We start from the raw sequence: 15,190 nt of genomic DNA on the forward strand, positions 1-15,190 counted from the left end.
AAGTCTATTGAATAAAGTTCTTTGTTTTCTCACACTTTTTTATTTTCTGTGTTCTTTGCGCTTACTAAATTCTTGTCCGTTTGTCAATGCAATGTTGTTCTATATCACTCCCTTTCCTCATAGTGAAGTAATGAGAGTAGAGGAGCAACATCAGTTGTTTCTAGCAGCGAAGGAGGCGCAGTTGGTGCGCAATGAGGCAACGCAAATAATTCTATCAGATGCCTCCCACCACAGTGCTCTGCACGGTGCCTTCGTACGTGTGCTAGTGGAACTGCCAGATCAATCAGATAGCTACATCATAGCGCGTGTCGGAGCGGTTACGACGGGCGAACCATATGATGGATTTTCCCACAATACAAGCACTAGAACGGACAAGTATCTAGTTCTGGTGCTTCCACACAGTTTGGCGAGCATCAATGGGACGCAATACCAACTGAATAGTATCAGTAACTCACCAATGACGGAAGATGAGTTCAATCTCTGGCTCAGCACGATGCAAGAACCCGGAAGTGTGCCAGCTTGTGCGTACAGGGGCGTTGTTGAAGATACCGATGCCCATCTGTACCTTGAAAGCAGCAAAATCCCCTCGAGGCAAGAGCTGCTTGCAATTGGGGGGCGCATTCACGCCCTGGGCTCAGCAGCCAGTCAAAACAGCAGGAACCCTAACAGTCGTCGACGACGCTCTAACAATGGGTCCTCGGAGCAATCGCTTCAGCAACCGGAGTGGATGCCAAAGGAACAACAGATGGCGATACCCAGGATCTCGAGTGGAAATGGCGCTACCTTGGGCTCTATCGCGGGGATGCAGGACTACAGCGCTTTTATGGCAAATCCTACTGGAGGTGCAGGACCTCAAAACGGTGCTAACTTCAATCATACTAACAGCGATCCCTTGCCATCGACGGCGGGAGTTACAGAAGGGACCAACGAGCCCTCATTATTCGTTGAACCGACAACGCCGCGGCCCGCGTCGGCAACAGAGCAGGAGCTAGATCTCCCGTCAAGACATCAAATCCGGCAAGACATTCTCAACAAACTGAATCACCGTAGTGTTGTCTTCCCGCAAAACATCGACGAATTAAAACTTTCACAGCTACGACTAGTGGAGCGGGATATGATTGAGTACCTTGAGCACGTACGCGATGTTCTCTCAAGCAAACAGGAAAACTGTGTCGTTTGTTTGGACCATGTGCCCACCGTCATATCGCTACCGTGTCGCCATAAGGTACTATGCCGTCTCTGTGCGTCGGCGGTCAGCACCTGCCCTGTGTGTCGCAGTCACTTGTTTGAACTGTTTGAGCCCAAAGAAATTTGATGCAAGCCCTCCTAGAAGGTCGCCGCACATCATTTCTCTGTTTACCTTTGCTTCTTTTTCTGTTCTTCTTCCCTTTGTTTTACCTTCTCTATATTCTTCAATGGCCCATCGTCTCTCTTCCCATTCCCATCCCCAATAAACCCCCTGCACGCATACACACTTAACAGCCTTATTGTTTTGGTTGCTGTTGTCAGTCCTTTGTTTTATCCATTTTGTTTTCTGGCGTTTCTGCTGGACCTTGGTGCTTACAACGGCCGTTAGGCGGGTGGTGATGAGTGGGTAACATTAGAAGTGTTTGCGCATATGCATCGAACTGTGGGGAAAAGAAAGGGCAGAGGAACGAGAAAAAGACAAAAAGGAGATGTGAAATAAGTAAACCAAGTAAACTTAAAAGAAAGACAAAAATGGGTAAAGTACCTTGTCAACATTGTGTGGAGCAATGCGAACGTGTGAATGGAAAAAGGAAGAACAAGGGAGTAAAATGCAAAAAAAAAAAGTCAAAAAGAGAAAGGGGAAAGAAACAAGTTGTGCCAATGGAACTGAGTAGATCTACACAGTGCCACGTTGCAGAGAGGACCCGCCTGTGTGATCTGTACATTTTCGTGTATATATATATATATACCAATATTTAAGACATGCATTTGTTTTTTTTATTGTTGTTCCTCTGGGGAGCCGATGTTGTTACCTATAGCAATTTAGGGAACACTTTTCAATCTGTGCATGCCTGTGTTCGCTAGCGGTTCGCGTGGTTGGACCCCTTCTCTCGGACGTCAGATATACATTATTATTATTATTTTCTTTCTTCTTTTGTCTGATTGTTTTTTGGTGTCACTCAATATATACTAGTATTGATGGCAAACGGGTTATCATGTTGAAAGGGAGGGGATGCATTATTTTATTTTGTTTCCCTTCCCCTTGTTGGTGGATTGCTTGCGCACTTCGTGTATGAAGTGGCGGAAGTGAGGATGACAAGCCACTTTATTTTGTCTGGAGGAGCAAAGTTTTCACGGGCACATTGTGCTGAAACCCACTTAAAAAGTAAGTAATCCGTAGGGAGCACCGAGAAACAGTTGAGTGTCGTTTTCTTTCATAACATTTTGGCACCTTTCCGGCGGATCGGCAATCGATGCGCTTCGCGTGGAACTGTTCGAGGGACGATTGATATTTATTTGGCTTGCCGTCTTGACGTAAGGTCTTCTTTCCCACCGTAACATTGTTGTAATTAGCGGATGCATTGCATCCGTTTGTGCGCTATCACTGTCATCACTCAGGTTCTTTCGGTAGCGTTCATAAAACGAAAGGAAAGGTAGCGGGTAACTTCCATTATGGTGATGATTTAAAAGGTGTTGTGCACAGCGTTAAGGTTCAAAGAAGAAAAAAAATCATTTCCAATGAAAAGGTTGGGAAGGGCGAGTAGAGGGTTGCTACTCGCCAGGAGCATTTCTCCCCACGTGACAACTTGGCTTTGTGAGAACTAAGTGCACTGAATGTATGGGTGTCCGTGCCATTACTTTGTATGTTCTCTTTCTCTCCAATATCTTTCATTATCTTCATAGCTTGCCAATGGCTGAGATGACGGAGGCGCCAAGTACCGGTCACGCGAACCCGATAGAGGTTGATTCTGAGGCACCTCCAGGCATCGATCCGATGTACTATGCCCTAAGCCTTCTTTGCCGTCGCCGACTGGAGGAATGTGTTGCCATCTCTTCCCGCTCTCTCGTCACCCTTGTATCTAGTGGGAACTCAGCTGAGAAAAAGGTGTGTGGGCAAAGTCCAAACGATGGGCACATTGAAAGGACCGTCACGCGATTTTGGTCCATACAAATGAAGGCGCTTGCGCAGCAAAACTGGTTTGAGGAAATTGATGTGGACGACGATGGCGTTAACGACGTGCTCCTGGATGGCGAGCAAACCGTTCCATCGAATGCAACTGCGGTTGGTACATCACTTGGCGGAGGTCAGCCACCGGCGGCTGCGAATCCTGGAAAACCACCAAGCAGAATGTCTTGCGGTAAGGGTACAATGAGACCCCTTAGTAGCCGCTGCGGCTTTGCGCGACCGGGGACACACAGCGCTCGTCTGGGGAGTTCTTCCATGAGTCCTGTCACGGCACGACTTGCCCGTGTAGGGACGGCGTCGCTGCAATCGGTTCCGGGTGGAACACACCTAGACTTGCAGAAGCTGGACGTGGTAAAGTACGTACAGGACAAACCCATAGTAGCGAAACTGCTTTGTGATTATCTTTTGCATGTGGCCCACCGGCCACGAATGGTTCTGGAATTATGTAATTATATTCTTTCACAAGAAGAACAGCGGAACTGGTGGTGGCTATCCCGTCTTGGGCAGGCGCATTATCGTTTAGGACAGCTTCGCGAGGCAGAGCAGCAATTCAAGTCCGCCCTTGCATTGCAGGAGAACGTAATGGATGTATTGCGGTTAGCGAAGGTTTTTGTCCGCATGGATCAACCCCTTAAAGCATTGGAGGTGTTGTCAGGTGCCTCCAGCAAAAATGTGACGGATCACCATCTGCGTATCGCCATGGCGCGGCTGTACGAAGAGTTGCAGGATAAAGAGAAGTCCTGCGACATGTATCGTCGCGTGCTGCAACTAGACAGCACCAACGTAGAAGCAATTGCTTGTATTGCAGCACACCACTTTTATGAAAATCAGCAACCAGAAGTAGCCCTTCGTTTGTATCGCCGTTTACTGCAGATGGGAGTGCAGACAACAGAATTGTGGAATAACCTCGGTCTCTGCTGCTTTTACAGCTCACAATATGACATTGCTCTCAGCTGTCTCCAGCGGGCTGCAGCCGTCGCCCCCGATGACGAATCGCTGTCGGATGTATGGTTTAACATTGGGCACGTGGGAATTGCCACTGGGGACCTGTCCCTTGCCGAGCGCGCCTTTCGTGTTGCAGTGGCCGCCAACCCACAACGTGCCGAGGCACTAAATAACCTAGCGGTGTTGCAGCTACGAGCCGGGAATGTGGAGGCAGCGTACAGCGACATTACCATGGCACTCGCCGTGCAGCCCCTGCAACTTGAGTCCCTTTACAACGCAGCGCTTATTGCATACTCTTCGGGATTCTTTGAACAGGCATACGCACAGCTTCAGCGTGCGCTGGATGTGTGTCCCGATCACCCCGAGAGCGTTGGCCTTCAAGCAGAAATTCGAAAAATACTTGCGGCCCCCTAACTAAGCCAAGTTGGTGACCCTCAATACACGATCATACATGCATACTATAGATTATTATTCCAGCTGGTGCAAACTACCCTATCAGTTATACACAAATTTATATATATATTTATTTGTACATATGTCCTTCCTTTTGTTTCTCCTTCCCTTCATGTGCTAGGTAACGTCGTATAGTCAAACAAAACTTGGCCCTTAGGAAATCTGTTTTTTTCTTTTGCACCCAATAATCTTTTCCTTTCCTCTATTCCTCCAACAGACAAGGTAGGGCCGTGCGTGTAACACTGTTGAGTGCGTCCCACATAGATACATTGCCAAATATCGCACAGCTGAGTTAAACTTTTGACATAGACGCATACACATAGGGAGACGGTTAGAGCAGGGACCACTCCCGGTATCCATAAATCCCCTATCCATAGAAAGCAAAAAAAAAAACCACGGTGCGGCTGAGAGATGTTTTACGCCTCGGAGGAAGGGCTACGCACAGCTGAGTTAGCTGGTCGCATGTTCTACAACCTGGGTATCAATTCCCACGGTGAACTGCAAGACATACACCAACTTCATACGGGACACGTCGGTGGCGCCTGTCTTGACAATGATATAGAGGCGGCCTACTTGGGCGGTCGCAATAGGTCGTCCGCTTATCAGCCCTCAGGGCAGCGTTGCAAGGGCGATCCGAATGCGAATCTTGTTGTGGAGGTTGCGCGACGGGAGTCCGTCCTCAGGCAGGTGTACAATGACAAACTGCGGGGTAGCATTCAAGCCATTATCACCGCACTAGCTGATGAACTACCTCGCGACCACATCTTCTTGCAACTTTTGAATGATGCGTCAACACAACAGTACTGTCGCGTTCGAGTCGGAGAAGTCGTTGAAGCATTCCTCTTCTCAGTTCAGGCCCACCAGTACCACAACTTGGCTTCGGAGCTCGCCAAACGCGAAGTGGAGCTGCTTGCACTCGCATCGCAGTTGGAGATGGCAGAAAAACAACCACATGTGTCACTTACGCCGGGATCGGTTAAGTCAACACAAACTGAAAGCTACGAAGAAAGCAATGGTGTCACAGAGGAAAACACGCCGTCGTGTCGCGGCACGGTCGTCGGGGACGCGACCGACGCACAGGCCGAGCTGTTTGGGCTTCTTGATGAAATGACTAGAGAACATGAGCTTGCCAAGTTTCGCGAGTGCCTTTCAGCACCCACCTCATTACTAGAAACGGTGCAGGCCGTTGACAAGTATGCAGACAGGTACGAGTACCTTTCCGACATTGTTTCACACCTTTTTCGCTCCATTAGGTGCCTCGTTATGTACGCAGAGGGATCTCTTAATAGTATCTCTGCATTGCGTCGCGGATCTCATAACGTAAGGGGTGTTGGCGGGAGCCGCGGTGCGAGCGCGGGACGAGAGTCATCCTCACCCCAGTCGCCCGAACAACATACAACAGAAGAGTGGCAACCGCTCACTTTGGGAAGCTCTCCTCCTCAGAAGGAGCAGCGCGATTGGCAAAACGCAGAGGTACTCCGAGGGGAACGAAACAGACTAAGAACGCTGGTAGTCCGTCTGAAACACGCAGAAAGCCACTGCGGCAATCTTATTCAAAGTATGTCCACTTGCCATATGGACCTGCGCAAGCGAAGCGAGGTGGTCAAGCAACAGACGCAGAGGCTGGCACCGGGAAGCATATTAAATGTCTTCACCGACGTGTCAAGGGGAAATGAGGAGGTGCTGGAAAAACTGGATGGAAACATACATAAAACAATCGTGACAGGGCGTAACAAAGCTGATGAGTGCCACAAAGAGCAGCAAGAGCACCTCGTCCAATGCACTATTGAGCTTCAGGAGGCGCACAAATCGCTGGCGGTAGCAAGGCAGAGGCTGCAGGTAGAAACGGAGAAGCGGGAGCTGACGGACCAAAGGCTACGGGATGCAGTGAAGCAATTGAAGTTGGTGGAGCAAGAGTTACAGTTGGAGAGGGAGGCACGGGCCGTCATGCAACAAAAGTCTCGTGAAAGTGAAGAGCTTCCCGTGAGGCAAGCACTTGAAGTGGCCGAAGAGATGGACAGGCTGCGAATGCAACTGCGCGCCGAACGAGTCAGTGTTGTGAACCACCGCGCGGAAGCTGTGTGCGCGCAGCTTGAGTGTGCTGTACTGAAAGCGTATACCGCAAAAATGGACCTACTACAGCAACATGGTTACATGTGGGCAGTGTTAGAACAACGGCATGCAGTACTTTTGAGTCAAGAGGAACTCCGGCACACTCGGAATCAGGCTTCGTCGACCACGTTAACTTTACGGGAACAGGAAGAGGTGATGCAACACTGTTGCGAGGACTTGTGTCAGCTGTTGAGGTGCATGCAGAGGGATGAAGATCAGGTGGAGTCAAGGCAGCGTGCTCTGGAAGACGGAACGGAGGCACGGAGACTGGCTATGGTCGTGCGTAGCGATCGGGGCGACGATGAGAACGGCAAAAAGAATGACAGTGAACAGGTCTCGCCCTCATGCGACAACATTGACGGCCAGCAGCGGGTGGAGGAGGACCACGAGGAAGGGCAAGAGGCCGTATGGCGCCGCTACCGTACGCCCAAAACACTTCCGGGCGTGGTGGCAGGGCTGCAGATCACCTACAGCGCGTTGCAGCGTCGTCACCTAGACGTCCAGTCTATTGCAGATGCCGCACAGAGCTGTGTACAGCAGCAACGTGAAGAGCTCGCCTCGCTTCACGCTCAATTGAGAAATCTTGCCACCGATTACGGCAGGCAGCGAGAGGAACTGAAGCAGTTGTGGGACAAACAGGCTGAGTGGTCACAACAAGACACGCTGAAAGGCCTGCTTGCGAAACAAAAGTCTCTTCTTGCTGCAGTTGATAAAGAGCGCGAGGAACTCCATCGTCGGTGGGCGGCACTTAACGAGGAGTATCAAACATTAGAAAGGCGCAACTCGCAGTTGCATGAGCGATGTGCCGTAAAAGAGGTAGAAAATGCTCGACTTATGGGTGTCCTGCGTGTGAAGCACATAGCCCCCTCTACATCCTCGATTGGAAGCGATAGCACTTGTAATGACTGCTTCACTTCACAAACTGCCGATACTCTGCGCCCGTTACATATTTCGTCGCCTTTTAGACCTTCTGTAGTTGTGCCAACGGCGCCTTCTACGGATAATACTGGGTCGCCGGAGGCCTGTGGAGGTTCCGCGTCCCAAACACCACAGAGAACAAGCGGAATCGTGACGGTTGCTACGACACCACTGAATGATCGACACGATGAGCCGGTCCCGCTATGCGAAAAGCATCCACAAGTGCTCGGGACACCAGATTGGTCAAACAACGTTAGGAAAGTGCCCTCTAGGGTCACTGATGCTGGAAATGTGGTTGGAGAGGGCAGAATGGTCCTGCCGCAGCAAGAACAAGAAGTAGTGCGGCACGGCGCTGAGGCAATCCATAGTTGTGGAGGTTCCCCACCAGCCTGCCCGAATCCGTTAGCCGAGGGGTTAGGTGGTGGGACTGGCAACATGCGCAGGGGAGTGGTCGCTTGAGAGCGGCAGGCACGGCTCGAATATGTGGGCGGTGCGCTTACTTCAGTTGTAGGCTAGTACCACGTTGAAGGCGGTATGTCATGAGGTGCACCTTCGGGAAGATGTGGTGTCTGCTGCCAAAAAAGTGCGCTCGCGACGCGCAGTCAAGACTGAGGTGGGTTCAAAGTTTGAGTGGGTCTCCTGACCCCGTCAGTGGCCGTATTTCAGCTTTATTTCTTGTTTTTGTTTGTCCCATGTCTTTGCAGTGTGGCTGTCACCTCGTGCAGTTATTCATTAGAATTTACTTTATTTTTGCGATTCAAATCCTCTCCGCGAAGGGACACGTTACTCTCCACTTCTCGCCTCGATTCTGATTTTTTTCTTTTTACTTTTCGTCCACTTAGCCTCTTTCCCACCCAACGCAAAAGGGTAAAAAAGCAACAATAGGAAGAACGTTGCACCGTTTACTGCATTTGCATACTTTTTTGCAACGTTCCCGTTTACGGAAGGAACCACCCACGAATAGTCGACGGGGGGTCGCATAGCAAAGAATTAGCTGAAATTTACCGACCTTTCTGCATTAACCAACACACGCAAAATAAGCGGCAGCGTGTTCTTTTCAAAGCGAATTTTTTTTTTTTACTGAAACCCCGAATATCGTCGCTGAGTCTTTGTGTCCAAGACTAACCACTAAATGAGCTCGGGCCGCAATACATCGGAGGACACCGATGGGGCAGCACCGAGGAAGCGGATTCTCAGTTCGTCATCCCCTCCCTCGAGTTCGACGCTGGTGGTGGTGGTTTTTCAGTCGAGTCTCGAGGAATTGATGCTTGAAGCCACCCGTCACCGTTCTCTGGTCCCCCTGCGGGACGCCATCCACTACGCGCGCATGAATGGTCACGCAGCAGGTGACATCTTTCACGCGTTCGTACTTGCTTGTGATTCGCTGCATGGAATGCGGCAGAGCCGCCCGCTGCTTTTGCGGAGTCTAAAGGACTTGGCCAAGATGGCATCGCTCCAAATGATACCCATTACCCCCACCGTTGTGCAAGTTATCTGCAATCTTGTGCGTAAGATGCTCGGAAGCGCGCTCCCTAACACCAACACGGCGGTTGCTACATCACAGGGTCCCCATAGTGCTTCCAAAGATAATCTACAACACGGAGTCGACAGCGCCACAGCCACTTCCAGTGCCCGGCACCGGAGTGCCTCAGAGGTACGAGTTGGTGCAGCAGCAACAGATTTTGAGAGACTGGGAAGTACAAAGTACGGCGCTAGTAATTCCTCCTTTCACGGCGGCGAAGCGGCTGGGGACCTTGTGCCGTCACCAGCCGCTGATGACGAGTTGCAGATCAGTATTTTGCAGATGCTCATGTCTTTTCTCTCCGTGTGTGAGCTAAGCAATGCAGGGCTTGCGGATCTTATGGGCGTAATTTTTACCATGTATATACAGTCCACGCCAGCGTCTGTAGTGGAGGCGTCCTGCGCCGCCACTATTGAGCAGCGTACAATTGCAGTACTTGAAAAACTTCAAAACATTGGAGGTGGGGATCCTATCCGAGGTTCCGGGGACGACAACATTAGCGCTGGAAGTTCGGCAGTCCCACTACAAAAGGCCAAGTTGGACGTCACGGACACGAAGGAGAGGGACGATTTGTTTACTGCGCGGATACAGATGGTAGCTTACGTGAAGGATATATGTGCGCTCTGTGCTGATACGGCGCCTAAATGGCTGAAGATTGGAATGCACTGCAGCAACAGTGCTGGTCAGGATACAGAGGGCGGGGTTTCCGACGCTAGTTGGGCCGTAGCACCTTGGCGATTGCGCGTCTTGCTCCTCGAAACACTTATTAAGTACTTTGAAACTCACAAGGTTACATCCTCTCGTGATGTAACTATCTTCTTTGTGCAATGTCTTAATCAAGACATCGTGCCACTCGTTCTAAGACGCATGGACAGTTGCGACGGTTGCTCCGCCTCGCCTCAAATGCCCGGGCAGAAAGATGATGGAATTGTTGAACTTATCCCAGTGACAGACGATGATGAACATCAACTTATTCTCACACAGAAGCTGAGTGTGACACTCCTCTCAAATGCCCTTCCACTTTTACAAAACACCATGCATGCGATCCTTCGACACAACGTTTCTTGTGTGGCGCGCTGCCTGGGGGATGTGGATCGCAAGGTCGAAAATCATTGCGCGTTATCACTCTTGTCACTGTGGCGCAAGCAGGTCAGCAACTATAAGGTGCTGCAGCAACTGTTGTTGATCGCACCGGAGAGCAATAGGTCCTTCACGGTGGTGAATGAGGATTCATCGTCCCAGCAAGAGTCACATAAATTTTGGCATGATGTGCACTTCAATCCAGACTCGGGGTGTGTCAGGTACGGCTCCACCACACTCAGCGACGGCATGGAACCATCGCGATCGTCTTCGCTTCAGTCCCAAGGGCCCGGTTATCCGCCTTTTGGTGACTCTGAGAAGTTGCTTCAGCCCTTTGCAGAACTTGTTGCGGCGGCTTCACGACTACTCACGAGGATGATTACTGCTGTCGAAGATGGGGTGCTAGAAAGTGTCCGTGTGGATCCACTGCCCGAAGGATCAAAGAGCGTGGGTGAGCTGCTTCCGTCCCCCGTGACTACAGCTTCCTTTCTCAAATCTCATTTTAGAGCAGTCCTGCGGTCCCAAAGACTGTTGCAACAAAGAGTGTTCGGGAATGCCCAAGAAGGTGAGAACAGCGACCACGGTGCACCCAAGGTCCCCCCCGCCACTACTGCTACAGATGCTCGTCCTTCCCACCCCAAAGTGACGGGGGCAAGAGATATATTGGATTTCCTTGCGATATTCACACAAACTCTCGCCCACATAGTGGAGGTGCTCACGCGGGAAAAAGATAGTGTCCCATTAGGGGAGATGAAATCTACCTTCATCAGTTTGCATCCTTTTCTTTTCCGTAGTTTCACCCTTTCGGCACAAAAAATGAGAAGGGGCGGGGTCATCTACACTGTGATGAGGGGGATCACGAACATGGTGTATATTTCTTGCTTCTTGCGCCTTCCTGAAATACGAAACAGCTACCTTGGGGTGTTCCGTAAACTGCTTAGTCAAGAGCGTGGACAGGAGGAGGTGAGTGGGGTGGTAAGGCGCCAACAAGAGGGTGCAGAAAGGCACGCGCCCAGCACACAAGGGTTTGGTTCGGATGCCGACACCGTGGCGAAACTCGTGGACTGCTCCCTGGAAGTACTGGAGGAGAAACAGTATATTTTGAACTGTGTTGTATCTATAGCATTCAACATAGGTGGTGGTCTGGGTGACGGGTGGTGCGGCGTCGTGTCGTGTTTGCTCTTCACTCCGCAAGTTTTGCACGATCTTCAAAAAACCATTCAACGGCAACAACACGCCAACGTCCCGGCAAAGGAAGGAGTTTCTCGCGACACCGCACACGATGTGGAGTACTTACAGGATGCGCTGCGGGCCCTCTTCGTTAATTGTGCACTTTCCCCAAGTGGCGAATCCCTGTTGAATCTTCTGGCAAACTTCGTGAAGGAGGCCTGCAATAGCCTGCCCTTGGGTGCCGAAGGCTGCGAGGGAAATATCGGTGTCAGCACCAGCTATCTTTCATCGCTTCAACTTATATGTGAGTGCTGTTCATTGGCTCTGCTGGTGGGAGCGGGCCGCAGTGATGAGCTTCCCCCAAAGCTCTTTCTGCAGTTGTGGCGGCCGGTACGGGTGTTGTATCAACGATTGTTTAGCCCTCAGCACCTCATGCTATTGGTGAAAGCCTCCGCCACAGTTGAAGAGTTGAAGTCGGTACTTGGGGATATATTGGAAAATGTCGTAGTCGTTGCGGCGCAGCTTTGTCGCTATACCCATTGTGACGGAAAAGCTGAATATTACTTGATCCATAGAAAATGTGGAGCAGATGCCGTATTGGGTGGCGAACTGCTCGTTCAGCCCTTGACTTTAGGGCCGTTCGCCAACACAGGACTCGTGACTCTACTTTCCCGTCTCAGCAGTTTGTTGGGTCAGCCCCAATTGGCATTCCCAGAAGATAGCGAATCCTTTTCCAACATTAATTCTCACTGCGTGAGCACCGAAGGGAACAGTGCTGATGATGATACAAGGCCAAGGGTGTTGTCATCGGTGACAGAGTTGTTAGACACAATATACAGTAGTTTGCGCAAGTTACCGTTTGTGGCTCCAGCCGTAATTTCTACCGTTGGCGTTGGTGGCGGCACGAACACGGCATGTGACGACGTTGATGTGCTGAATACACTGTCGGGCGATCTGTCGCTGCTACTCCTCAAAGAGGTTTTAAAGCTTATTCAGGGATTTGGCGAAGATCTATGCGGCCTGCCGTGGGAACACCTTTTACGTTTATTACGTCGGTCAGTCACTATGCACGATCCCGTTGAGTTAATGTCATCGTTATCGTCGAGCGAAGCCAGAGCGTTAGCAGGGTTGACGGAAGCAACGTCAGTCAAATCTTTCCATGTGCCAACGGGTGTAAAGCAAGGTATCGGCGTGGCGTTTAGAACGCTGGAAACCGTCCAACACTCCCACATAACAAGTTTGAACGGCGCTGGATTGCGGGAATTAATTCGGTGTGGCGGGGCTTTCATGACGCACCGTTTGCCTCAGGGTGAGGAACAAAGGTTGAACATTAACCTCAGTGCCGTGCAACTGTTGTGGTCCATCGCCGACTACAGCGCCTCCTTAGGGCATCTACAGGATGGAGAGGCGGACGACAACGGTGGAAATGCTTCCACTTCCGACAGTCAGTATGGTGGTGTAACTTATGACCTCTTGTGGTGCACACTGCTGCTGCAGCTGTATGACGGATGCCTCGACTTGAGGCCTGAGGTTCGGCAAAGCGCCCTCAAGACGCTTTTTTCACTTGTTCAGGCGCACAGCAATCGACTTTATGCGGATTCATGGCGCACATTCTTGCGCGAAGTGTTGGGTCCCCTAATGGACATTGTTTTGGAGGCAGCAAAAAGTTGCGCAGCGGCCCCTGACTTCTCAGCTGCACCAAGTGTCCCTCTACAGGGGGCCAGTGAGCCTGATGATACGGCGCACCTTCCAAAATCCAACCGTCAAAATAGTGAAGGCCATCGAGTGACACAGCTCTTGAAACATTTTAACGACACTCCAACATTCTTAGACGATGTCCGTGTGACAATAATGGATTCGGTATACCGGGTATTCATTTCGCACCACTCCGCGATGCACAAAGCACTTGTCACACAGGCCAAGGTGGAGAAGCAGCGCGTGGATGGAGAGCTTCTGCTACGCAAAACGTTGTCACATTTTATTGATGTTTGTGCGGCGTCTCGACTCGTGTCACGATCCACGTCCGGTGAGGTTGTTGCGCTCTCTGCTACAAGGGCATTGCACGGATTGATGGCTTCACTCAAATCATCAACATTAGCACCGGACCAGGTGCCTCTGCTTCTGAGGGAGGAGCGTGAGGCAGCGTGGTTGGCCGTCGAGGGATTGATTCACCGCGACAGTGAGTCCCTTCACACAGCAAATGCACAGTGTACGCCTGCTGTTGTCAGCACCATTGTAAGTGCACTGGGCGATATTGTGGTTCTTCAGCGCAGCAATGCCTCGCAACCCACAACCCCGGGCTCATCTGGACAACAGGAAGAGGCCCCTGTTTTTGCTTCTTCATTGTTTGGTGCCCTGCGTCAGTCGTTTGCGAATGAACCACGAAGCGAAGAAAGTAAGGTAGATACATATGATTATTTTCCTCGGTATCTTCAACTTTCAGAGGTATGCCTTCGGTCCCATGCAGTGACAGAAGCCTATTTTTTCCCCTCGAGGGTTCAAGTGGCCTTGCTTGATGTGTGGAAACGCTTGTGGATATTTCTAGGCGCGGAGGAGCGAGGTGCTGTCGTGGGCGTAGTGATGCGGCAGTTTCCCACAGAGGAAATTGTCATCACCTTCGTCGGCCAGAAATTACGCACATCCCAAACTAAAAGGTCCAATGTGCTAGGCGGTGGTGCGGGGTTGGATGATCTTTTGGGTCAACAAGAGCCAATTTCCCTTCGCCGTACTTTCCCCCCCGGTGCGCACCCCAACTTTCTTATGGACCTCATGGGCTTTCTTTACTTCATCACCAATGACGAAGGCTCCGCGAAGCAAACTGAACGCTGTCAATCTTCTGGAAGTGTGAAGGACAGCTTGATAACTCCAATGATACCTGCAATAATTCGTGGAGTTGGTGTGCTTCTGTTATTAGAGTACGCTTCCCCAGATGTGCTTGCCACACCGTGCCGCGGGTTATTGTACCATATCCCGAGCGAATTCTTTAACCGCGCAGAAAAGTGCCTTGAAATGCTCTTAGTGGATGTTTTGTGGAATGTCGACAAACAGGACTCATCGGCAACAGCGATTACGACTGAGGGCGCGGAGAGCACCCTACACATAAGCCGCCGTGAAGGCCTTTTGGCGTTTTGCTCCTGTTTTGCTTCGCTGACGTCACTAGCACGCGTGATGGCGGCAGCTGTCGAAACTGGGGCGAGTAGCACGACTGAAGGGAAGTATCCAGAAAACCTTGTCAACGCACTGCAGCGCCTCGAGCGGCTGGTTTCGCTGCTTGGAAAACTTATACCATATGTTATGCGCTACTCTACCGATGTGAGCGTGGTTACTGATGCCTTACAGGTACTTGTGCCGGTTTCTTCTGCAGAATCATCGTTATTTGCCGGCGTGGCACGCCGCAGTCTGTGCCTTCTCCGACAGTGGTCCTTGTCGTCGCCGAGCGGCGGGCCGAGTTGTGAGAGGGAAAAACAAAAGGGTATTCCCCAGGAACTTGAAAAGAAGGAAGTTGGCACTGGTGAACTACAGTCTATTGAAGAGGGTGAACTGACTGACAAAAGATTGCAGAGTATGGCGCGAGCTTCGATGGGTGCCCGCAACCGAGCAGTTTTCCGTCGTTTTCTCCACGATATTGGAAATGAGGAGGCACGGCAAATGGCAAAAACATCTTTGCAGACAATAGCACTAATCCATCCGGTTCCGGAAGGGATTGAAAAGGCGGTGGAGGAGAGTGACAAGGGCTCAGCGGTCAGCAAACCGTACCCACAAGGTGCTTCTGATGCAACTCCAGCCGATTGTGACCGCGGCGAAAGCGACACGACATCACTTAAGCGGACGTTGCT

The 15,190-nt window shown here is 50.9% G+C and overlaps 3 protein-coding genes and 1 pseudogene across 4 annotated transcripts in view; all 4 read left to right on the top strand.

Annotated features, from left to right (window-relative positions):
- Positions 1-130: 130 nt before the first annotated feature.
- On the top strand, positions 131-1,315 carry TEOVI_000910500 (Plus-3 domain/Zinc finger, C3HC4 type (RING finger), putative; the record flags this gene model as incomplete). The annotated part of the gene is made up of 1 exon (XM_067223557.1): positions 131-1,315. The coding sequence occupies one exon, from the start codon at positions 131-133 to the stop codon at positions 1,313-1,315; it is 1,185 nt and encodes a 394-aa protein (XP_067079658.1).
- A 1,491-nt stretch (positions 1,316-2,806) lies between these two features.
- TEOVI_000910600:pseudogene lies at positions 2,807-4,513 on the top strand (annotated as a pseudogene). The gene has a single exon. A coding segment is annotated over exon 1 (1,707 nt).
- Positions 4,514-4,963: 450 nt separating this feature from the next.
- TEOVI_000910700 (uncharacterized protein) lies at positions 4,964-8,041 on the top strand (the record flags this gene model as incomplete). Its single annotated transcript, XM_067223558.1, has 1 exon — positions 4,964-8,041. The coding sequence occupies one exon, from the start codon at positions 4,964-4,966 to the stop codon at positions 8,039-8,041; it is 3,078 nt and encodes a 1,025-aa protein (XP_067079659.1).
- Positions 8,042-8,714: 673 nt separating this feature from the next.
- TEOVI_000910800 (uncharacterized protein) overlaps positions 8,715-15,190 on the top strand; it is a gene marked incomplete at both ends in the record, with an annotated part of 6,663 nt that continues 187 nt past the window's right edge. The window contains one exon of the mRNA XM_067223559.1: positions 8,715-15,190. Coding sequence (XP_067079660.1) covers positions 8,715-15,190 — 6,476 coding nt within the window.

The sequence above is a fragment of the Trypanosoma equiperdum genome (genome assembly GCF_001457755.1).
Source record: "Trypanosoma equiperdum strain OVI genome assembly, contig: ctg_1895, whole genome shotgun sequence".
NCBI lineage: Eukaryota > Euglenozoa > Kinetoplastea > Trypanosomatida > Trypanosomatidae > Trypanosoma > Trypanosoma equiperdum.